This window comes from Drosophila serrata, unplaced genomic scaffold (assembly GCF_035046125.1).
Source record: "Drosophila serrata isolate PLE 108 unplaced genomic scaffold, ASM3504612v1 contig_125, whole genome shotgun sequence".
NCBI classification, from domain to species: Eukaryota; Metazoa; Arthropoda; class Insecta; order Diptera; family Drosophilidae; genus Drosophila; species Drosophila serrata.
Genome location: NW_028257023.1, coordinates 474,117 through 498,627, shown reverse-complemented (window position 1 = coordinate 498,627; position 24,511 = coordinate 474,117). Strand labels below are relative to the sequence as shown.

Genomic DNA, 24,511 nt, shown 5'->3' with positions numbered 1-24,511 from the left:
GCATCATGCGACGTAGATGCCTGATCCACGTTGACTGGTTGCAAGGTCGGAGATGCGACGATATCGGCTAGTAAAGGACAAGGGGAAGCATTCACTACTTGACCAGACGCAGCGACATCGGCAGCTGAGTCATCGGCAACACCCAAGGAATGACCATTAAGTGAGTTGCGTGGGCTAAACAGCAAAAGGGGGCTCGCAGGGTCTGCAACAGGCAAGAAATTATTTGAAATAGGTCCCGTATTGATATTTGGTGTGACACTTATCAGTTTCATCGTTTTGAAAAAAAATTCCGTTTTCTGGAAACGGCTTGCCAAATCCTTGAACCCAGCCGCCCAGGAATGAAACTCCAAATGGGTTTGTCTCATAAAAATCCGCATTTCATATTTAATATGTAGGCAGCTCGGGCACGTCCAGTCCAAGCCCGTATGAGGTAGGCGATGCGCGGGCCAACATGCCCAAGATCGGTACAGCCAGGGCGTGCGGCATTAGTGCACAGCCAACAATAAACAGTGGCTTGCCGCGAAGTAATTTTGCGGCCCTGTGGACAATCCGTGACACAACAGGTTTACATTATGTTGAAATAATAATAAATCGCAATAAGCACTCGCAAGTAACAGAAAGAAGTGCGAGAGAGCCTGGAGCCAGTTCAAAAGCCAGCACGAAAAAATCGTGTGCAAAAAAATCGTATGGCGTTACTAATCTTATACTTATACAATCTTTGATCATGCTGTGAAATCTGACTAATCCGAAATTGTGAAATGGAACTCGGTTGTCAGTCAAGAAACTAATGAACAATGTAATTCTAGCAATGACCAACAAGGACAAATTCAAAGGAGAGGAAGTAATTCCAAATAATTTTTTTATTTTAATTTAGGCGGATTCAGTTTCCAGTTTGGTTGGATTTTGCATTGACAATCAATATATCGCAAGAACAATCGTTGGAAATAGCATGTTCCCGTGCTCGAATCCCGTCTTGGTTGTTTATTTTTGCGCACGGAAATAAAGAAAAAAGTATAGTTTACCATATTGCTCTCAAATAATGAGATTTAAAAAATTTTAAAGAAATTTGAATTATCTGCATTTAATTATGACTGTGGAGTTAAGTAAAACATCAATTAGGGGCGGAACAAAGGGCGCCGGGTCAACTAGTATAATACGTATTGTTTAAAGAAATTCAATCAGATATTATTTCGTTGTTTTTTTAACAATAATATATATTATTTATATTGTATTAATTTCTAGTGAATGAATTTCAATCTGCAAGGGTATATAAACTTTGGCGTTCCGAAGTTAACTTCCTTTCTTGTTTACTGTTATTTAGTGTTTTGGTGTTGTACATTAGGCATTATAGCTGGAGGAATAATATAATATTCCCGCAGAAATGATTTCAAACATATTGTTTAATTTTTGGATGAGCTATAACTATTTATCTGCCAAAAATTCTAATTTTTTCACATATGTAGATGTGCCAAAGACAATAGAATCATAGAGGTCAGTACCCTGCAGTACAGCATGTCATCAATCGGTAGAAGTCGCAGTTGGCAGAGCGTCGAGTTAGTAGAAGTCGCAGTCGGCAGAGCGTCGCCTTAGTAGAAGTCGCAGTCGGCGCGTTGATGACTGTTAATGACAGTGGCCTATTGATGACATGCGGTGCTGCAGGGTAGAGCCGACCGCTTTCTTTTACGCATACAGCAACATGACGTACCTCATAAAACCTGTTTCGCGACTGAAGCTATTATATTTTGTTACATTTATTTTATTTTATTTTTTTTGTAGATGTGTTATAATATATCATTTAAAAATTGTAAGTTCTTAGTATGGAATGAATTTAAATGATCTTGAATTTCATTTTTATTAATCATAATTATTTAATAATTCAAATATAAAATATATATACATATATATATTCTATAAATACATATAATGTAATTTACCCGTTTTTGTTATTGATATAAAAATAAAATTTAGTTAAATGATTTTCTGAAAGTCAAATTTTTTTTGGATGGGCCCGAGTGAGTAAAAGAGCGGGCTAAGAAAAGCGCGCTAACTGTTTGGTTTCCCCATTTTGTTTCAAAAGCAAAGCAAAATCTGATATATTTATTAATGGTTGTAAAATCCATTTAAAGTTTTTTTTTTAATTTTTTTAAACAACAAGTAAATTAAAGAATATTTATTCTGGAACAACGTATATGTAGTGCAGAAACAAGCGGTTAGCAGCACTAAATATAAAACTAAAAATTTTCGTGATTGCACTTGCGAACAGAAGCACACACATATGTACATACGTACTTGCCTGTTCTCCCTGCAGTACCAGTCATCAGTAATTCATGTACGTTTCATAAACAGTCAAGGCGATGTTGTTGATGATTCATCGATGAATGGCCATACAAATTGTTGATGAACTTAATGTTCTAGGCTGTCATCAACAACAATTCATCAACAAGTCATCAACAAATTCATAAACAATTCATCATTAATTAATCGATGAGGAGTGGGCGGATGGTGTCCAAAAATCTGTAGCCGTCGTCAACCCAATAATTCGTCGGCGGTCGATGGCAGGGGTTGATTGAATGTTGTTGTTGTTGTTGTTCCACATGGTGTTCTTCCAGAAAATAAAAACCGTAGTTGGGCTTCGTTTCCACTTTGGTAGTTTTTATTAGGCACTTTGATTAGAAGAGCGGCAAAACTTTTTCTCTAAAGAGTTTTCTAATAGATGTTTAGATACATACTGATGATGCCTTGTCTCTTTTCCGAACTGCAGGCATATTTTCGAGCTCTAACACCTAGATGGGGGTTTACTTTTGAATTACAGCCGTAATACTGTTTTCCCACACAGTCCATCACACACAGTCATTTTCCCACAGAGTTATATCTCCATCTTCCATACGATAGTAGCTGATCGAACAGCTGTGGCTCATCCAAAATATAGACAAAGCTTGTTAATATGGCTGCTGCGAAATAAGTTAACTAAATTAAGGGCTAGAACATACCGGAAAACACCTCTAATTTCTGTGACACACTTTTAACTTCTAAAATTTTCACAGACTAGAAGAAAAATTCGGAGTTGCCTTTCCATCGGCAAATCAAGAAACATCGAAAACGCACAAACTTATGGACATTACTTCAACGGAAGGAGAAAGGCAGATGGATCTCTTTTGGAAAACAGCAACAATTTTGCTATTAATGATTGATGGCTCTATTAATGTAGATTTTAAAACATAATCACCAAAGTTTTTTCAGCCGTTATTAAGACAACTTTGTCATGATTAAGAAATAGTGCCGTTCTCGCAATCGTGTTTTCCTTCAATTTTCCCACCATCTTGTCTTCCGAAATATAATCAGTTCATTTAATTGTTAAATTGTTAATATATTATTTTTCTCAGATTTTGTATATGGGCAATTCTCTGGTGTCGAACGCGACATTCGTACGTATCAAAACTAAAAAAAAACATGTGCCAAGACCTTATTTTAGTTTTTCAAAATTAGAATACGTTTCTAATTTTGGTTAGCACTACAATTGGTGCTAAGATCGATTTTGGGCCCTTGTTCGTTTTCAAGATATTCACTAAAATGTACTCCATTCGAACGCGACAAAAACAGTAGTTAAATTTGCAAAAAACCAGTTTAACCTCTGATATCAGCGAAGGATGATAAAAAATTGTAAGTTATATTTTAAATTCATTTTTAGTCCCGGTCGCACGCGACATTTTGCACGAAAGCGATAATTCAAACTAAAACTGTACGAATATTGATATTAAAATAAATATTGAAAGTAAAAGCAAAAAAAAAAAGTTTAAATGATTGTCATAAAAACAAAACATGCCATTTTTTATGACTTTTTGATGGAAACAACATTATTTGCGTTTGCGAGTGTTTGACATCGTTTTTTTTAGTTCATTTTAGAAAATGAAAAATTGTCTTAGTCTTGATCAATAGCGGTGGACCTTTCTGGAGGATTGCACATAAGTTATTTTGTTGCCAATTAAATTTTTATATTATTTTATTTCTAAAAAAAAAGCAGTGACGTATCCACAATGTTTTATGACACCTTGACCACAGTTTAAATATCGATAAGTATAAATAGACCGAAAGTTCGCTTTTGTCACCGCTAGGTTGCGTTACTTTCACAAAGGAAAAATACTATTGAAGGATTAAATCTCTATGCGCCAAGTGAACAATATTTTGGATGCAAGCATACGGACAATCGTGTTGACGCCATGGAAGAGACTTCACAAAATGATGAATGGATTGACTCTTTTGATAAATTGTTAAACCGTAGGCCGTAAGATGAAATATCATTATGATTTATAATAAAAATACATACTTAAAAAAATTTTTCCTCAGGCAACTACGTGAACTTAATATAATTAAAGATACTGTAAGAGCATCATTCAACATAGACTCAAGTGTCGAAAACAGCATCAAGGCCATAGAAAAACAAGAGTCATTTAAAGCAAAGCAAAATTCCTCTTATTCCGATTGTTTAAAAAAGAACCATGATCGTAGCTGTTCTATATCAACTCCATGCTCCAAACGTTTTAATTCAGATTTATTTCATTGCGGACTATCTCCAATAACTGGTATAAAACTTGACGGATTTGAATGTAATAATCTCAGAAACAATGAAACAGAAGCAAATGTTAAAAGCGAAATTGGATTTAAAAATTTTCTTAAAAATGGTTATAAGGATGTTCATGAAATTACTTTAAATTGCAAAAACAATCTTGTCAATTGGCCTCCTCTTGCATTACAGCCAGGAAAGTGGCGCAAATCTTTAAACACTTGGCGAAAGACTCATGAAACTAAACAAAGGGAAATAAGCAAATGTATAACACCAAGCGGTTCTATAAAAGCTGGGAAATCAAGATCACTAGTAACGGGTCGTATGTCAGTATGTTTAACTGATTTTAATGAAATTAGTTGTGATCATGAACAAGAAGTTTTAAAATATTGCGATCAGTTAAACCCGCTTTCATTTCATGCTACATATTCATTAAAACGAATGATGGACCCAATTAAAGTTGGTGAAGGCGCTTACGGTGAGGTTTTCAGGTGCACCACTCCTGCCAATAATTACGCCAAACATAACCTTGATATCGTACTAAAGATAATACCAATCGAAGGATCCATGGAAATTAACGGAGAGAAGCAAAAATCATTTGCCGAAATCTTGCCAGAAATAATCATAACTAAAAAAATGTCCAGTCTCCAAGCGAATGCAAATAATTCCACTGACGGATTTGTAAATATACACAAGGTAATGGGGTGGGCTGTTCTATTATGTATATAATAGTTGTATGCATCCTTTTTCTTACCCTTGCAGGGTATTATAAATTCAGTCTGAAGTTTGCAACGCAGTGAAGGAATCATATATTCTTAATCAGCATCAACAGCCGAGTCGATCTAGCCATGTCCGCCTGTCCGTCCATTTTTACGCAAGCTACTCCCTCAGTTTTTAAGCTATCTAAATAAAACTTCAGTTAGTCTTCTATATACTCTCCCTCGTATATATATGGAACAGGCCGGATTGGCCGTCTATATTAAATAGCTGCCATGGCAACGAGCAGAAAAAAAAATATAACTTTTCTAGTTTTAACAGATTTTCAGAGATATAGGCATTAAAAATTTTTCTAGAAAATTGTGTAAAATGGTATTGAAATATACTACTATATATATATATATATATACTATATCATATAGCTGCCATACAAAAATCCAAATTTATTCGTTAAAATCTAGAATACCCCAGGTAACGCTGTCAATTTTTTTTATTTAATTCCAAATTTTGAATTTTTTTGAAGACTGAAGTGAAAGCCCATTTTTTTTGGAAAAAAGGCGGCTAATTTATCATTGTTAAATTAAAATTATGAACAAAAAAAAACTTGACAGCGTTACCGCGCAAAATATGTACAGAAATAGTGTTTAAAATTTCAAAAGGATCGGTGCAGTAGTTTTGAATATATGATGGGCACCGACTTTGAAAACGTGAGTTGTGGGAAAAGCGTTTTAAAGTTTTAAACACAAAAAATATCCAGTGTAAAACAAAAATCCCGCAGGTATAAAAATAGTCATAACTTCGTCAATTTTATTTTAATTAACTTGAAATTTTGACACAATATTCTTCTGAAGATATTTAATTTTAAAAAATATATAAATATAAATATGTATAATTTTACCAGTAAACAAGAAAGGAAGTTAACTTCGGCACGCCGAAGTTTATATACCCTTGCAGATAGAACTTCTATAAATAGGAATCCATACAATATAAATTATATATATATATAATTATATATATTTGTGTTAAAAAACAATGAAGTAATACCTGCTTTCATTTCATTCACCTATACATATTATATTTGCAGTTTTACATTCACTGATTTGCATTTTTTCTCCACATCAAACGATCGTTTGTATGGCACCTATATGATATAGTCGTCCAATTTTATGAAATTTGACACAAAATTTAAGACTTATATAAAATGGCTATACCTCAAATTTGATGAAAATCAGCTGAAAACTGAAAAAAGTTATAAATTTAATTGTATTAATTTCTCGATCGTTCCTATGGGAGCTATATGATATAGTAGTCCGATTTTCATAAAATTTTATGCAAAATTGTAGTGTATAGTAAAATGGCTATATCTCAAATTTGATCCAATTCTATTGAAAACTAAAAAAGTAAAAATTTTTTTTGTAAAATTGTTCCGATCATTCCTATGGCAGCTATATGATATAGTCGTCCGATCCGGCCCGTTCCGACATATATACGAGTGAGAGTATATAGAAGGCTAACTAAAAAGTTTCATTCAGATAGCTTAAAAACTGAGAGACTAGTTTGCGTAGAAACGGACAGACGGACAGAAGGACAGACGGACATGGCTAGATCGACTCGGCTGTTGATCCTGATCAAGAATATATATACTTTATATAGTCGGATGTGCCTCCTTCACTGCGTTGCAAACTTCTGACTGAAATTATTATACCCTGCAAGAGTATAAAAATGTCATGTAGGTATCTATCTCTCCTGCGCTCTCCCTCTCTCAAAAAGTTGGGTGAGCGGTTTTTATTTTCGTTTTAATTTTTAAGGAGTTAGGAGTACATACAATACATCGTACAATACAGATTTTTCAAAAATGTAAAAACGGATTTAAGGATGCTTCAAGTACAGCGCTTAAAACAAATTTTACCGAATGTATTTTTCAGGTTTGAGGCTCTGTGATTTAAAATTGTCTTCCTATGTTATAATAAAAATCCAATTACGGTTGATCCGACATCAAAAATTTATTTTTCTGTCGCCTGGATCCCAGATATTTAATAAGGACCTTTTATTTCCTGTCAATCAGACAACTTGAGATCTGTCATCTAAGAAGATCACTCGGAAACCCCGTTTCCTAACACGCATAAAGTATCAAATAATTTACTGAAATCAGTATAAATAACATTATGTCTGAAACCTTATATGAAAGCGAGACCAAAGGATTAGTTGTTCTCGGTCTGCAGTTTATGCAGTTTATGTTAAAACGAACAAAATGCTATGTACTATTTATATTCTCAAAAGGCTTTGGAATGGTTGACAACTTAAAAATTCATCTATCGTTGTTGGCATCTGTTTTACTATCTGTGTTGTAACAAGGGTAACAAAAATTATTCCTGCTTGACAGGTCGATAGACCTCCTTTATTCTGATAGAAAAATAGTAGTGAAATGCATGTACTCTGGTTAGAAAGATCGTACATATTTTAAGAATTGAAAATCATATATAGCTATCATTGAGCGATCGGTTAATTCATAGAAAAACCTAGGGAAATCGGCAAACGCACAATGATTCACATATAAGTTTTTCTAATGTTAATTTTTATACCCTTGCAGGGTATTATAATTTGAGTCAGAAGTTTGCAACGCAGTGATGGAGGCACCTCCGACCATATAAAGTATATATATTCTTGATCAGGACCAACAGCCGAGTCGATCTAGCCATGTCCGTCTGTCCGTTTCTACGCAAACTAGTCTCTCAGTTTTGAAGCTATCTGCATGAAACTTTTTAGTTGGCCTTCTCTGTATTCTCACTCGTATATATGTTGGAACGGACCAGATCGGACGACTATATCATATATTTTTATTTTATTTTGTATGGATTCCTAGTCATAGAAGTTCTATCTGCTAGGGTATATAAACTTCGGCGTGCCGAAGTTAGCTTCCTTCCTTGTTAAATTTAATTTTTGGAATTAATCATATTGCAAACTGTAAGGGTATACAATCTGCAGCGTGGCGAACTTACCTTCGTTTCCTCTTTTTTATTAGTTTTTAAGTTTTAAATGTTTTGCTTTACAAGTATTTCGTTTTACTAAGGTCAAAGCATCAGAAAATATTAAAAAATCAAATCACAAATCGTCTTCAAAATGGCGAATCTTCTCATTTGCAAACTGTGCTTAGAAGAAAACCTTACAGTACAGTTCTTTAAATAGAATCAAAAGCATAAACATCTCCAGGTATATTTTGAAAGAATTTTTCGACGCTGCCTCCTCTGCCAACTCTGCAAACAAAAGCAATATTGCCCTGATTTACGCGATAGCTGCCCAAAGCTCTTGGTCGACCACTTTTAACGTTACATCATCCGCAAAGCCTAAAATTTGAGAACACCTTACATGGGGTTCCACAAAAGTTTCCAGCGCCGAGCCATGAGAAACGGCTGCTGTGATGGAGTGCGACTTCTCTTTGGTGCTCGATAGTCTTTCCTCTTTCCAAGTGAACGGACGTGTTTTTTCTTGCGCTCTCGATTTGTACTATAGTTTGAATCTAACCACCGGGGTTAACTTAAATTTTCTAATTTGTGTTTATAACTTCCTGTTCACTTCGCGTGCGCATGCAGCTATTCTAATTTGTGTTTATAATTGGTTTTATTTTTCAATTTAGTTGTGCTGCTAGTGCTAGCTTTTGCATATTTTGCATTCCTTTTTGTGCCTTCTTCGTCTAGTTTTTGTTTGCGCCGTCGCAACAGCTAAACGTTTTATCTACGTTTCTCCCACGCTCTCCCACTCTCTCGCTTTAGCTGTGCCGCTGCACTTTTTATCTTATTCGATCTTATTCGCTCTCCCGCTCTCTTGCTCTCACTGTGACTCGTCCCTTCTTTTTTCATAGCTCTGTTGTTATTTTTTCCAAGTACAAGTACAGTGGTAAGTCCTTATAATGTCCGGAAATATTGTCTGTTTCGTCAAAACTTGCAAAAAGGCAATTGCTGCAGGTGACCTTACAATCGGCTGCTGGCTGTGCGACAACGTCATGCACGCCAAGTGTATTGGAGTTGCAGCTCGGACGGTGGACGATGTAAAAAAAAACATCGGCCTGCGTTTCTGTTGTGAGGCCTGTCGCGATGTAGAAAGGGAGATGATGTCTTTCATGCGGCAAACCAAATACGGTTTTAAGGGCATTTTAACGAGTTTTCGTAAAACTCTTGATATGTTCTTGGCGCTGGACACCCAATTTAATAGCCTTACGCTATTAAATGAGTCTCCTAGGCGCAAAATGCTATTGGTGGGCAGCATGTAGACGGACCCCAACTACCTGCAACAGGCTCTCAGCAGCAGCCTCTCACGGCACAGCCCTCGACCTCAGCATTAATTCCAAGAGTGCTGAGATCGAGCTCTAGGAAAGATTCGGTATCCGAATGTGCAGCGGGAGTGTCCGTACCGCCGGTGATTTCTGTTTTATCCCCTGGGGGGTCGCAAATATTGACCCCTCAAAGTCCCGTGCACACAAATATATCTGCCCAGGGTGTTAGGCCCGGAATACCGGCCGACAATGGCACGGCAGATAACCAACCTGCCTTGCCAAAAGCCCTTATAGCGGTTCCACCGACGAGACATATTTTTGTTTCGCGGCTCTCCCCTGACCACACATCGGAAGATGTTCTCGCCTTTATACAAGGCAAAACCAGAGCCGAAAAAATTAAGATAAAGGTGGAAAAGTTCAAATTTTCTTACGCAAGGGACATTTCATCTTTCAAAATAAATGTCCCTAACGAGCTCTTTAACACTAACAGGCCAATTGAAAATTCCCCGGTCTACCATAGTAAAACATTTTTTTTTTTGAAAATTCTTTTTAATTATTCAAGGTAGTTCCCTTCGAGGGTGATACAGCGATTATAGCGGTCTTCCAACTTTTCGATACCATTTTTGTAGTACGATTTGTCTTTTGCTTCAAAATAGGCCTCAGTTTCGGCGATTACTTCTTCATTGGCGCTGAATTTCTTTCCAGCGAGTATTCTTTTGAGGTCTGAGAACAGGAAGAAGTCACTGGTGGCCAGATCTGGCGAATACGGTGGATGTGGAAGCAATTCGAAGCGCAATTCCTGCAATTTTGCCATTGTTTTCATGGATTTGTGACACGGTGCATTGTCCTGATGAAACAAAACTTTTTTCTTCCTCAAATGGGGCCGTTTTTTAGCGATTTCATCCTTCAAACGATCCAATAACTCCATATAATAATAGCTGTTGATGGTCTGACCCTTTTTGAGGTAATCAATGAATATTATACCGTGCGCATCCCAGAATACTGATGCCATAACCTTGCCAGCTGACTGTTGTGTTTTTCCTCGCTTTGGATTCGGTTCATCATGTGCAGTCCACTCAGCTGATTGTCGATTGGACTCCGGAGTGAAATGATGGAGCCATGTTTCATCCATTCTCACATATCGATGAAAAAATTCAGGTCTATTGCGCTTAAACAGCTTCAAACACTGCTCAGAATCATTACAACGTTGTTGCTTTTGGTCGATTGTGAGCTCGCGCGGCAGCCATTTTGCACACAGCTTTCTCATGCACAGATATTCGTGAATGATATGATGTACCCATTCAGATGATATCTTCACAATGTTAGCTATCTCCATCAACTTCAGTTTACGGTCATTAAAAATTAATTTGTGAACTTTTTTGACGTTTTCGTCAGTGACAGCCTCTTTTGGGCGTCCACTGCGTTCGCCATCTTCAGTGCTCATTTCACCACGTTTAAATTTGGCATACCAATCAATGATGGTTGATTTTCCTGGTGCAGACTCTGGAAACTCTTCATCAAGCCAAGATTTTGCTTCAATTGTATTTTTTCCCTTCAAAAAGCAATATTTTATCAGCACACGAAATTCTTTTTTCTTCATCTTTTTTCAAATAACAAAAGTAGCTTCACCTAGCTTGGCCTGTTATTTGCTCTCCCAACTTCTGGCCAGAGTACATCGTTGTTAAGGAGTTCGAGGCGAAGAAAAAGAAAAAGCAGCCTGTAGGAATAACTCTTCCCAGGCCTAATGATACCACTGCGCCTTCTACGTCTTCTAATCCCGACCCAAAAAACATAGCTACTCCCTAGGTATTTCCTATCAGAATGCAAGAGGCTTACGTAGTAAGCTTCCTAACTTGTATTCTGATAGCCTTTCGTTTGCATCTCAGGTTATTGTGCTCACAGAAACCTGGTTAAAGCCGAAGATTCTGAGCTCCGAAGTTTTTCCAGCTGTGTTCACGATATATCGGCTAGATCGCTCTATCAGACGCGGGGGTGGAGTTCTCATAGCGGTGGACTCCTCACTCACGTCAGAATTATTAACCTTTGAGGAATGCAACGAATTCCTCTGTGTGAAGCTATCTATCGAAGGTAGCTCCATTTTTATTACCTGTACCTATATACCTCCATTGTCGGAACTTCCTTTTTATTGGAATCACCTTTCCGCTATTCAGATGGTTTCCAGTAGACTTTTGGATAGAGACCAGTTGGTAGCTCTAGGAGATTTTAATATCCCTGGTGCTTTTTGGTGCTCAAATAATTCCACCAATACTCTCCATACACCTACACAACATGACTTTATCACTTTGACATTTCGCTGTCTCAAGTCAACCATGTGCGAAATTCCTTACAGCGCTTGCTCGATCTTTGCTTCGTCTCTGATCCTGCGAGTCAGTTTAGCAAGGGTGGCGCCTCTGACGCAGCCCGAAGATCCTTATCATCCAACTTTCGATGTGACTCTTGATATTGGGTGTGACGTACAGAATATTTTTGACCGTCCAGCCAATAAAGTCCTATGTTTTCGCAAAACGGACTTTGAACGGCTTTTATTATTTTATAAACGAGTTCAATTGGTCCGATCTATACATGTGCACTGACATGGCAGTTGCCGTGGATATTTTTTACAGTGCCATGAATTCATTTTTTACTGAATGTGTTCCGTTATATTATCCGCCAAGCTAGAATAAACCGCCGTGGGTTACTAAAGAGTTGAGCCGACTTAAAAATAAAAAATCTAGACCGTATGCTAAATTTAAAATCACCGGTTCTCAATCTGCCCTATCATCTTATTTATCAGCTCGGTTACCGTGCTGAACGCGCAGTGTTATAAAAACTATTTAACTCGTTGTAGGGCCCAGTTCTCACAGGACCCAAAACAGTTTTATAATTTCGTTAACATTAAACGTAAGCCTAAAACAAATCCTTCCTCGCTTTCATTTGAAAATACTACCGCAAATAATGATCAGGCAATGGCCGATCTATTTCCGCAGTTTTTTCAAACAACCTATTCTAGCTCTTCGTATCTACACCAGACCTATTCCTACGACATACCCAAATGAAATTTAATTTTCTGTCCTAGCCTTAACGAAAGCTCTCTCTTCAGATCTTCATCGTGTCAAGCCAGTTTATTCGCCAGGTCCCGACGGAATTCCTGGCTGTGTGCTCAGGCGACGCCCTGTGCTATCCCCTTCTGAAATTGTTTACCTTGTCCTTCGAAACCTCCCACTTTCCCATTATTTGGAAGGAATCGTTTATTATTCCTCTCCACAAAAAAGGTAGTAAATTGGATGCCAGCAATTATAGAGGAATCTCTAAGTTGTCGGCCCTAAATCCCTAAATTATTTGAAAACATCACCCCTCACTTACAGCACCTTTGTAGATCGGTTATTTCTCCATGTCAACATGGTTTTATGAAGCGAAGATCAACAATCAAACAATGGCAGGACGCAAAAGGTCTTCTTTAAGAATAATTTATCCAATGTTCTAAGGGTTACATCTGGCGTCCCGCAAGGAAGCCATTTGGGACCCTTATTGTTTACATTATTTATAAATGACCTGCCAAAAGTCTTGACTAACTCCAGAGTACTTATGTACGCGGATGACGTCAAGCTTTGCGTGCAATACAATGACGTTGCCTGCCAGTCGGATTTACAAACAGATCTTAATAATTTTCAAACTTGGTGCCGTGTAAACTTATTAAACTTAAATGGCTCGAAATGCAAGCTAATGACATTCTCTCGTGTCGTTCCTGCTGCACTTTGGAAAAAATTAATTCTGTTGACGATTTGAGTGTCCGCTTGGACCCAAATCTTGACTTTATTGATCATATTTCGTCTATGGTAAATAGAGCAAGGGGTGTGCTTGGATTTATTAAACGGTGGTCGAAGGAATTCAATGACCCCTATGTTACTAAATCCTTATATACTTCCTTAGTTCGTCCTATCCTAGAATATGGATGCTGCGTTTGCATTGAGTCGGTTCAAAAGAACTTTTTACTTTTTGCTCTACGCGGTTTAAATTGGGATGCAAACCAAAGATTACCTTCCTACTCTAGTAGACTCCTATTAATAAACTTGCCGTCCTTAGCCAATCGTAGAACGATGCTATGGATAACCTTTATTTTTAACCTTATACATGGTGATGTGGAAAGTGCTGATTTGTTGAGTCAGCTTAATTTCCATGTACCATGTAGAACTACTAGATCCTATATCCCATTAGTGTTGCGCCACTGTAGAACCTCCTTTGAACTGCATGAACCCTTTAGAGTGCTATGTGCAAATTATAATGATTTGTACACACTAATCTCTATCGTAGATAACCTTCCCAAATTAAAATCTTTAATACTAACACACTTGGTAAGCATGCAAGCTAACAATCTCGCAGCACGCCGGTAGTCAATTTCCTTGTATTCTGTCCTATATTTTCCATCGCGCCTACTAACACCTAACCCAAACAGGTACGTGCCTGGTGTCATACGGGCCACTTGAATGTACTGACCTTAGTGCATCAACGTCCAAGAGTCATACAGCAATACCAAAGTCAATAGAATTGTTAATTAAGATGAGATGAGAAGATTGTTTTGCACACTATTTTTTCGTGCTCGCTTTTGAACTGGTCTTAGGCTCTCTTATATTTCGTGCAAAAGCCAATGAGAGATGGCTCTAGAGCCAGCCGCTCTCGAGTACGCGTGCAGCGATAGTTGCCGATTTTTGTGTCCACACGAATTTTAACGGATTAAAATATTCTCTTCACTTTATAAGTTCTAAGTTCATTTTGGAAGACACTTGCTTCACATATCAAAAAACGAATATTTTATATTATAATTATTCGAATATACAAAGGCAGTCAAAAGTATTTACACTTCGAACATTTTCATAGCCAAATATCTTTTAGTTGTTATTCTTGTCGTTGTTGACTGTTTTTCCTGAAATTTTTTATTGCGTAGATTGATCTATGCAGAAACGAGCTAAAAAGGAATTAGAAAGATAACAATTCATAGAAAAGTGCTATAAGTAAAAGAATAGATTCATCTGCAGTGTAATATTTACACATAATTTGTTTTCGTCTTAAGTTTAATGCTATTAAAATTTAATATTTTTTTAGCAAGAATCTCATAAATTACTTTTTTAATAGTTCAAAAAATGTTCTTTGGTATCGATGAAGGCTTTCAATTGGTTGAATTTGGGTTTATTAAGCTATATCCAAAATAAATAGACATATTTTCTTTTTCTTTTAATATTTTTCTATGAAGCGTTATCTTTTGTTTTCAGCTTGTTTCTGAATAGATCAATTTATGCAATAAAAAAAAATTTCATGGAAATCGGTCAACAAAAACAAGAATAATAACAAAAATAAGTTTGGCGGTGAAAATAATTGTGAATTTGTGAATACTTCTGACTACCCCTGTAGTTTGATAGTAATGGCCGGATGTTTATAAACAAATTAATTTTATACATGACATCACATTGAAACATAAGGGTATTAGCGTGCGACGTGAAAAACATGTGAAGAAAATAATTTCAATTTTCAACAAAAGCACACACATACGCACTTGCTTGTTCTACACCAGCGCGATTGTCGTTGCCATAAAAAAAGCCTGATATTGCGCAACTAATGTGTGGCCGTTAATCATTTTAGTAATTATATTTTCTTTGGCAATCACGTGCAATATATGTAACTGCAAATTAGCCATACCAAGTATCCAGGGATCTCGAACGCTCTTCAGGAGCAGGACACATTGGTGCCACTTGTAATCAAGGCTGTGGCTCACGTGTAGAGATGCATAAAGAAGCTACTGAAACTTGACGTCAGGGAGGCGCACATGGCTGTTCTGAAACATTTTTTTTTTGTATATTGAGTCTTGGGAAAATTCTCGATTAAGACCATTTGTACTGGGTGTTGGTCACACTGGACTGCATCTGCCCTAATGGTGCTGTTAACTGCAATGAGAAAAATAAATGATTTAAATCATACATGGGCACAAAAAATAAAGGAATTTTAACAAAAATCAGAGTCGCTGCGCGTCGCAATTATGGGCCTGAAAAAAATTTTAGGAAAGTAAATACACAGACAAAAATTTGTGATTTCTTTTTAAAGAATGTTTTTTATTAACTGGTCGAAGTCAACTTAATCTTTACTTAATGCAAACCATTTCTAGAAGATTAATTTGATCGCCCGCGATATCGCTTTCTGATCTTCTGTCGGGAGAAAATGGGACTCGAAAGCGACTCTTCTAAAGGACTCGCAAGTGGCTCTTCGAGAAGAGTCACGGAAGTGTGAACAGTATAAGAGTTTTTTTGGTTTCTAGTTTTATTAATGTCGTTTTATTTTTCTGTCTGAAAATTAATTACATTTTTCTGCTTAGGCTGTATTAATTTAAACAATATAAAATATATTGCGGATACAATTAGGTAAATAGCTCTAATCTATTTGTTGTATTTAATTTGTCTGAAATAAAAATATATGTTTAGTACGCCAAAAAATTTTTAGAAAAAGAGCATAACCATGCTTCCAACTGAAGCATTGAAGCTTTAAGGTTCGAATACTGGTCAGTAGGCACTTGTTTCCAAAAATCCCTGCCGATTTCCTTATTTGCAAATAATTTTTAGTCGGCTTGCAGGCCACCGAGATCCATTTGGAACTTAGGCGGTATATATTTATGCCTTTTGGATTTAGAAATACTTCAACTAGTTTTTTTTAATTTCCATAAATTCTCTGAAGCGCTCTTTAAAAAATTCTTTAAATTTTTTACATATAAAGAATATGTTGAAAACATTAATGTGGGGAACTCTGCCATTAGTTTGTCGCAACAGGGAAATTATTTAAAATATTTTTATTCAAATCATTTTTCAATAGAGTCATTTTTATTTTGAATCCATCAATTTGGAAAGCGTTGTCACTGCTTCAATGTTTGAAGTTCAAAATGTTAGGAAAATTCATTATATCTGATAAAAAATACACTTGTGATGGAAATTGTGGGTCTTCTAATTTGGCAAATTAGTTCTTCCGATCTTCTCTCTTCGTCCTTCAGAAATATTAACACTTCCTTTCTTAGAGAGATAAAACGTTCCAGGCAACGTCCCCGCACAGCCAACGAAAATCTGTTATAAATCGACATACTGCGTTTTGAGTTCATGTAACACGAACTTAAATTTACGGTATGTTAAGGCATTATGACCTCCCCGTATTTTATTAATCATTTGTACGACAGACTCCATAGTGTCTTTGATATTTAAGGCCTTTGCGCAGAGTGCTTCTTGGTGATTTAGTCGATGATAGAAGGGCACATCAATGTTTCTTAACTTAAACTATCCCTTTACCCCCTTCACCGTTTAATTTTATTTTTTGTGACTAAAGACCGGCATATAAGACACTGCATTGACCCTGGACTACTGTTTTTTATAAAAAAAAAAAATACTGGGTATTAAAGGGGAAATTTTTAAATTTATCAGCCATTTTAAGTAAATACTTTCGCATAGGTCCGACAAATACAAATAAATCGCAAATGACAAATTTGTTTTTTGCAAGAAATACATAGAGGAGTCAAACTGTACCAAAAAGTACTATCACAAAAACGGCTGAGCCTGGAACCCCAAAGCACCCGAACGATATGTCTAGAACCTCAGAGTGCGTTCGGCTTTTTTGAGTTCGAAGAATTTGTTCGAAACCGAGCACAACAAGAATTCACCTTTCAGTGGCAGATCGACCGTGGAACGATGAGCAGGGGTGCGTTTCTTTGCGCTGTGCTCTCGTTTCTGTGTATATGTGTATATGTGTACAAGCGCTCGCACGTTTGTATGCATGTTCAAATTTCTGCATGCAGAGTCTTTTTCAAAGATTTTGGACGGCCACAGCCAGTGCGCCGCGGCGGCGGCTCACTTGCTCATGACGTCACAGCAATACTTAGCGGCTAGTGCTTGCATTGGGCGACAAATTATTTAAGTTATTTCACTATAATTACTACTTATTTTAATTTAAGTTTTGTTTTTCCTGACAATATATTTCCCAAAAGTCATTTTGTTGATGAATCATCGATGAATTGTTCATGAATTTGTTGATGAATCATCGATGAATTGGTTATGCATTTTTATTTAAGTATTTATTTATTTAACTTAATTTTTTTTTCATTTGCTAAGCAACAACAAAAAAGTGCGCTAAAACAAAAGCGCGCCCAAATATTCTTACATATGTACATACATACATAGATATTGACATATGTATGTAAGCATAATCAAAACAAATCAAAGAATCTTAGAAAATCAAAACAAAACAAAAAGTGACACGCGCAAATCACTTGCAAAGACAACAACAACATACGCTGCAGTACCTGTCATCAGTAATTCATCAACGTTTCATCAACAGTCAAGGGGGTGCTGTTGATGATTCATCGATGACAGGCCATACAAACTGTTGATGATTTTAACATGGGCATGTCATAAGCTGTCATCAATAAAAATGCATTACCAATTCATCGATGATTCATCAACAATTCATCGATCATTCATCAACAATTCATCAACAAATTCATGAACAATTCATCGATGATTCATCAACAAATTCATGAACAATTCATCGATGATTCATCAACAAAATGACTTGGGAAATACATTGTCAGGAAAAACAAAACTTAAATTAAAATAAGTAGTAATTATAGTGAAATAACTTAAATAATTTGTCCCCCAATGCAAGCACTAGCCGCTAAGTATTGCTGTGACGTCATGAGCAAGTGAGCCGCCGCCGCGGCGTACTGGCTGTGGCCGTCCAAAATCTTTGAAAAAGACTGCATGCAGAAATTTGAACACGCATACAAACGTGCGAGCGCTTGTACACATATACACATATACACAGAAACGAGAGCACAGCGCAAAGAAACGCACCCCTGCTCATCGTTCCACGGTCGATCTGCCACTGAAAAGTGAATTCTTGTTGTGCTCGGTTTCGAACAAATGCTTCCAACTCGAAAAAGCCGAACGCACTCTGGGGTTCTAGACATATCGTTCGGGTGCTCTGGGGTGCCAGGCTCAGCCGTTTTTGTGATAGTACTTTTTGGTACTGTTTGACTCCTCTATGTATTTCTTGCTTAGTGGTCCAACGCAATTAAAATATATTAATAAATTAATTTATTATACCCTTGCAGGGTATTATAATTTCAGTAAGAAGTTTTCAACGCACTGAAGGAGCCACATCCGACTGTATAAAGTATATATATTCTTGATCAGCATCAACAGCCGAGTCGATCTAGCCATGTCCGTCTGTCCGTTTCTACGCAAACTAGTCTTTCAGTTTTGAAGCTATCTGATTGAAACTTTTTTGTTAGCCTTGTGTGTACTCTCACTCGTATATATGTCGGAACGGGCCGGATCAAAAGACTATATCATATAGCTGCCATAGGAATGATAGGAAAATGTTTACAAAAAAAAATTATAAAATTTTCAGTTTTCTACAGAATGTGATCAAATTTGAGATATAGCCATTTTATATTACTTTACATTTTTGTGTAAAATTTTATAAATGTTCCCATAGGAACGATCGAGAAATTAATACAATTTAAAATTATAAATTTTTCAGCATTCAATTAAATTAATACAATTAAAAATTATAAAAACTTAAGATGTTGCCATTTTATAATATTTTACAGTTTTGTGTAAAACGATCGAGAAATTAATACTATTAAAAATTAAAACTTTTTCAGATTTTAACAGCTTTTTATCAAACTCAAGCTATAGCCACTTCATATTATTGTACAATTTTGTGTAAAGTTATATGAAAACCGAACTACTATATCATATATCTCCCATAGGAACGATCTAGAAATTAATACAATTAAAAATTATAGCTTTTCAGTTTTCAACAGAATTTGATCAAATTCGGGGTATAGCCATTTCATATTACTTTACAATTTTGTGTAAAATTTTATGAAAATCGGACTACTGTATCATCTCCCATAGGAACGATCGAGAAATTAATACATTTAAAAATTATAACATTTTCAGTTTTTAACAGATTTTCATCAAATTTGAGGTATAGCCATTTTATATTAGTCTTAAATTTTGTGTCAACTTTAATGAAAATCGTACGATTATATCATATAGGTGCCATACAAACGATCGTTAGTGAATGTAAAACTGTTAATATGTATAGGTGAATGAAATGAAAGCAGGTATTACTTCATTGTTTTTAAACATAAATATATATAATTTATATTGTATGGATTCCTAGTCATTGAAGCTCTATATGCAAGTATGTATAAACTTCGGCGTACCGAAGTTCGCTTTCTTTCTTGTTTAATTGAATATCGACTTTGAGAAATAATCAAAATTAAAAATTTTGTTCTTCTTTTATTTATATTAAACCAATAGGCAACATTAGTTAGAGGAAAATATCCACATCATTTAATACAGCTTTGGGAAAAATACGACTCTGAAAAGAATTCTGAGAATGACCATCCTCGAGTTTTTGCAGTCAACCAACTATATCTAGTTCTAGAATTGGAGTTTGCGGGAAATGACATGTCAAATTTTAAATTTACCAATGCAGAACAATCATATTTTGTATTGCAACAGGTAAATTGCTTAAAATATGTAACTGAATTACACAGATAAGTATTGTAAAACCTTGACCTTGTATTTCATTTTAGATTATTTTATCCCTGGCTATTGGTGAAGAGGAGTGCCAATTTGAGCACAGAGATCTTCATTGGGGCAACGTTTTAATTAAAGATACTAAAAAGAAAGACATTTATTTTAAATTTATGAACAATGACTTGACACTTCCTTCAAAAGGAGTTAAAATATCTATTATTGACTACACTCTTTCAAGAATAACTATTGGCCAATCTTGCTATTTTAATGATTTGTCAAGTGATGAAGACCTTTTTTCAGCTACTGGAGACTATCAGTACGATATTTACCGTATGATGCGGAATGAATTAAAGTAAGTGCTCTTTAAGCCGTAGTCACTTAAAAGAAGTTGTTTTTGCTTCCTGTTTGGGGAAAGATTTCATTTTTCTGGAAGATCGAAAACTTCGCATTTCCTAAATATTAATTATTTATAGTCTTGATAAAGATTAACCGACAGTCCCTACGTTGGAAACAACAGATCTCGTCGACTATAAAATCTAACTTTACCAAATTAGGTGAAAAGGTACGACGTAAAGTTTTGATTTGACTTTTGTAATATCACAATATTCTGTAGGTCAAAAAATCATCAACATTATAATTTATAAAAAAAGTTAATATTTCATTTTTTTAATGTAGATTACAGCTTCTGTAAATGATCCGTTTGTATGTTTTTCTCTTATATGTTGAAAGACATTTCGATTTCAGCGGTTTAGAACATTTTTCTTAGCCCAATTGTGAACATTTATCAAATCAAGATTACATATATTTATACATTCCTCAACTTGACTTAACGAATGCCTGACGTCCATCTAAACATTATCCTCATTCATACCCACAGACGAAACATTCGGCTGGTCATTATCTTAGATTTTAAACTGTATCGGCCCTAAAACACCACGAGTGGTGACTCAAAGTCCTAACACGTTTTCCCCAACAACAACAGCTTGCTTTCTGTTTGAGATGTATGCATTTTTTTATTTTTCGGCAAATATCCTCTACAATTTTAACGAATGCGCCCATTTAATTTTAAATAGCCCATATAAATAAGCAGATTTATATCCAGTCGGCATATGCTTTGTCTTTTTTATCTATAGTCCTCTTAATGCTATTATTAAACTAGGAAGTAGAGTATTTAACACGTATTTTCATGAAAGATGTAGTGATTTATTCATATATTCATATTCGTATATTTATATATAAAGATCTTCCTTTGGGATTTGTTCAAAATATAGCTCTTATTAGATTAGTTTAGAAGTTTTTTTCGTTTTCACATCTCTCTAGTGATGCCAAACGACCATTTCTTGTACAAATCGCTTTATTTTAGGTGGTCTTAGAATATCGGCTATTATTTAAATGGCGAACTGATTACGGGTTGCCTTACGGGTAAGCTTAAGGAAACCCTCTTATTTCGAATCCCATATAGATATTCAATGTTAGCGATCAGATTGACACGCGTCATAGTTTTAGATATCATAGTCAATATTTCTAAAGTCTCTATACTTAAAGTTTTCCTTAGTGCAGTCAATTTGTTCGTTGTAAGTCAATTATCGTAAAAAAAAACTACTTCAAGCAAGGTACTTACTGTACTGGTGTAATGTGTTAGTATCACGGAGTTTCAATTTAGGTAGGTAGATTACAGTGGTAAGGCCCGATACTAGGGCCTCCAATTAGAGCTAAGCTCCTTTTTGATCCACTCCCTCTATTTGTTGTTGGCGATCCTGATCACTATAAGTACCAACCAGAGTCAGTAAGGAAACCAAGGATTGCCGAAACATTCAGCTTTCCTATACTTCCCAGTGACTCCATCTGGTAGGCACCAAAGTGGCGAAGTCTGATGTGATTTAGCGCTGGGCAGAAGCAGAGCAGATGTTCCGGTGTCTCTTGCTCTGTAGCTTACTTACAGCTTCTACAGACTGTATTGACAATCCCATCTTCATTGCGTGCGAACCGATCGCTGATCCTGCTAATATCCCGCTTGCTGTTGGATAGCAGTTCACTGATTCGTTTTTTGTCCTACCTCGGCCAACATTCCCTTGACCTTCTTTGATCGCTCTTACTTAGTCATTCTTTGCTATCTTAGCTATCTGCTTGAAGTGGTCATGGATCCTTGTCTGGATCGCGTTTAGGGAGATCGGTAATTCGAAGTCAGAACTTAGCCCTGCCGAGCGTGCACGGGCTAATTCGTCTGCCTTCTAATTTCCTGGGATCTCGTTGTTTCCCGGTACCCATATTACTTGTACCTCATTTTTATCAGCAAGTCTATTAAGGGCCTTTTTGCATTCTGCCAATAGGCGTGAGTTTGTTTTCACGGCAGCTAGGGATTTTATAGCAGCTTGGCTATCCGAGTAGATCCGCACTCTGGTGTCCCTGAGGTCCTGCCTTAAGGAAAGTTCGACTGCTTCCCTTATGGCTAGTAACTCAGACTGAAAGACCGTCGCTGAATTAGAGAGATTGAAAGCCTTTTAACTTCCCCAATTTTCAGCGTAAATTCCAGCCCCTACACCGCAGTTAATTTTTGAGCCATCGGTGTAGAGGGACACCTCGTTCTCTACTACTACTCTGCCCCTACTCCAGTCTTCCCTTGATGGGTATGAGGTCGAGAATGCGTTCCCAAAGTTCATCTCCGCGACTCTTCTTCATCGGTCTCCGATACAATGTGAGATGCCGCGACCAATCTCGGCCTCAGCAACTCCTTGTCGTCCTTCGTTGACAGTTTTTGGGATTTATCCTCTCCCGGGAGTTCCGAAGCTCGGTTTGTGGTATTCATGTCAATTCATAAACGCACGCTTTGCTCGTCCTGGCAAGCGCAGCAGGCCAGAGGGGGTTTGGGGCTTTGAAAAACAGGTCGACCGACCCAGGGTTGCCTGGCCCTGGGAAGGCTCCGTACAGCCACAGCTGGATTAACCCCTCAGCTGCAAACCTGGAAGTCAGTGTGCACGGGTCGCGTCACACACCAGACTTGAGGGGAGGCTGTTTAAAGACTTGCCTAAGTCCGCCAGAATACAATTGGTCAGCATCCTAGGTCGAACCTCGACCGGGGACCTGCTTCCAGCCGTCCTCACTTGAAGAGTATAGTCGCACTACCGATAGTGTACACAGTTACGGCAAATGACACGGTCATCCGTTGATCCCCCTGAGTACCCTATCGGCTGACGGTCTATTTATACACCTAAAGATTCAATATCGTCAAGTAATTTGCTTTTGTTACACAGATTCAGAGAATTTATGTGACAGATTGTTAGACCATTTTTTTTTTGCTTAAAATACGAACCATCGCATCTTTAAAATGAACAATGAACAATTAAAAACCAAAAAGTTACCGGCACGGTTCTAACACACACAGAAAATATTAAATATATACTTATTCTAAGTTCATAAAAAAAGATTTATATAGGATAAGAAACCATTCTCTTAAACTATAAAAAATAGGAAATTATTTCTCTTGAGAGATTAATATAAGAGCGGCGAATTAAAGCCCAACAGCGCATCAAAATTTATCGGGAAAGTATATTTCTTAGTTGTTTATACAATTAAACATACAAATCAAACGGTGTTTTTTATGCTTCACAGACCTTAAAGATTTTGCGGATTCTCGGCCCATGGTCATGGTCGGGCTAGTCTAAGCGCTCCCGCGCCCACTCTATGATGTTCGTTAACGCCCGCTCCCGAGTTCCCGAGTTTCGCTCGCTGCTAAGCGAGCTGAGGAACGGCTAGTTCGCGCTCCACTTCTCGGGCCCGCTCTCGCACTGTTAAGCGTATCTTATCGGTCGGGAGCGCAGCCCTTACATTTAAGCTATTTAGTACCATGTATGCAGCGCAATAAAGCTGACGATTTTGAATTGCCCACGACGCCCCCGCCTTTACTCTTCGATTTCGCTTGCGACGTGGGAGTTTTCATTGGGCTACATTTTCCAGGATCTTTAGCGGCAGGATCGCCCCCCTAGAAGCATTGGTCCTTCGAGCCGGATACGGATATCCTTCCGTCTTTTCACCAGCAGTTCCCGGTGATTTTTCCGCTGAGATAAGTATATGCTTGATTCCGTCTTGTTCTCGCTGCCGGTCTTAGAACATTTAATTTCGGTCGCACCGCTGCAAAATTTATTGTTTTGTTCGTGTCAACTCCCCGTCCGAGTTTTCCTGACACCACGGCAGTGAGAAATCCCACTTTCTATTCGCCTCCGAACTTCGAAATTTTCCATCCGTGTCCGTTTTGTGTGCGCCGCCATCCTCCTCGCCGTCTCTTCGATTTCCCGTTGTTCATCCATTTGCCAACGGTCGAGGCCTATGTGCATCCACATACACACACACGCATTCTAAACTTGTGCTAATATTTCCGTACAAAAAAAG

At 37.0% G+C, this 24,511-nt stretch overlaps 1 protein-coding gene and 1 long non-coding RNA gene across 9 annotated transcripts in view; one reads left to right on the top strand and one right to left on the bottom strand.

The window, feature by feature from the left end:
* Positions 1–355: 355 nt before the first annotated feature.
* Positions 356–15,315, bottom strand: LOC147644646 (uncharacterized). Of its 2 annotated transcripts, none has more exons than XR_015270179.1 (2): positions 15,240–15,315; positions 356–538 (listed from the first exon to the last, which is right to left on the bottom strand). It is a non-coding gene; the product is annotated as an uncharacterized LOC147644646 (long non-coding RNA). The 2 variants fall into 2 exon arrangements; XR_015270180.1 differs by lacking the exon at positions 15,240–15,315 and adding an exon at positions 605–874.
* The window catches only part of Haspin (haspin), a 29,291-nt gene continuing 8,368 nt past the window's right edge, over positions 3,589–24,511 (top strand). Inside the window, exons 1-5 of one of the 7 annotated variants that reach the window (XM_086826042.1) lie at positions 3,589–3,660; positions 4,113–4,282; positions 4,345–5,257; positions 19,904–20,107; positions 20,182–20,477. In XM_086826042.1, coding sequence (XP_086682168.1) covers positions 4,218–4,282; positions 4,345–5,257; positions 19,904–20,107; positions 20,182–20,477 — 1,478 coding nt within the window. In that variant the 5' untranslated portion in view covers positions 3,589–3,660; positions 4,113–4,217. Of the gene's footprint in view, positions 3,661–4,003; positions 4,021–4,057; positions 4,283–4,344; positions 5,258–19,903; positions 20,108–20,181; positions 20,478–23,734; positions 24,014–24,511 lie in introns of those variants that run through there. The other 6 variants (XM_086826043.1, XM_020958655.2, XM_020958654.2 and 3 more) reach the window with 6 other exon arrangements.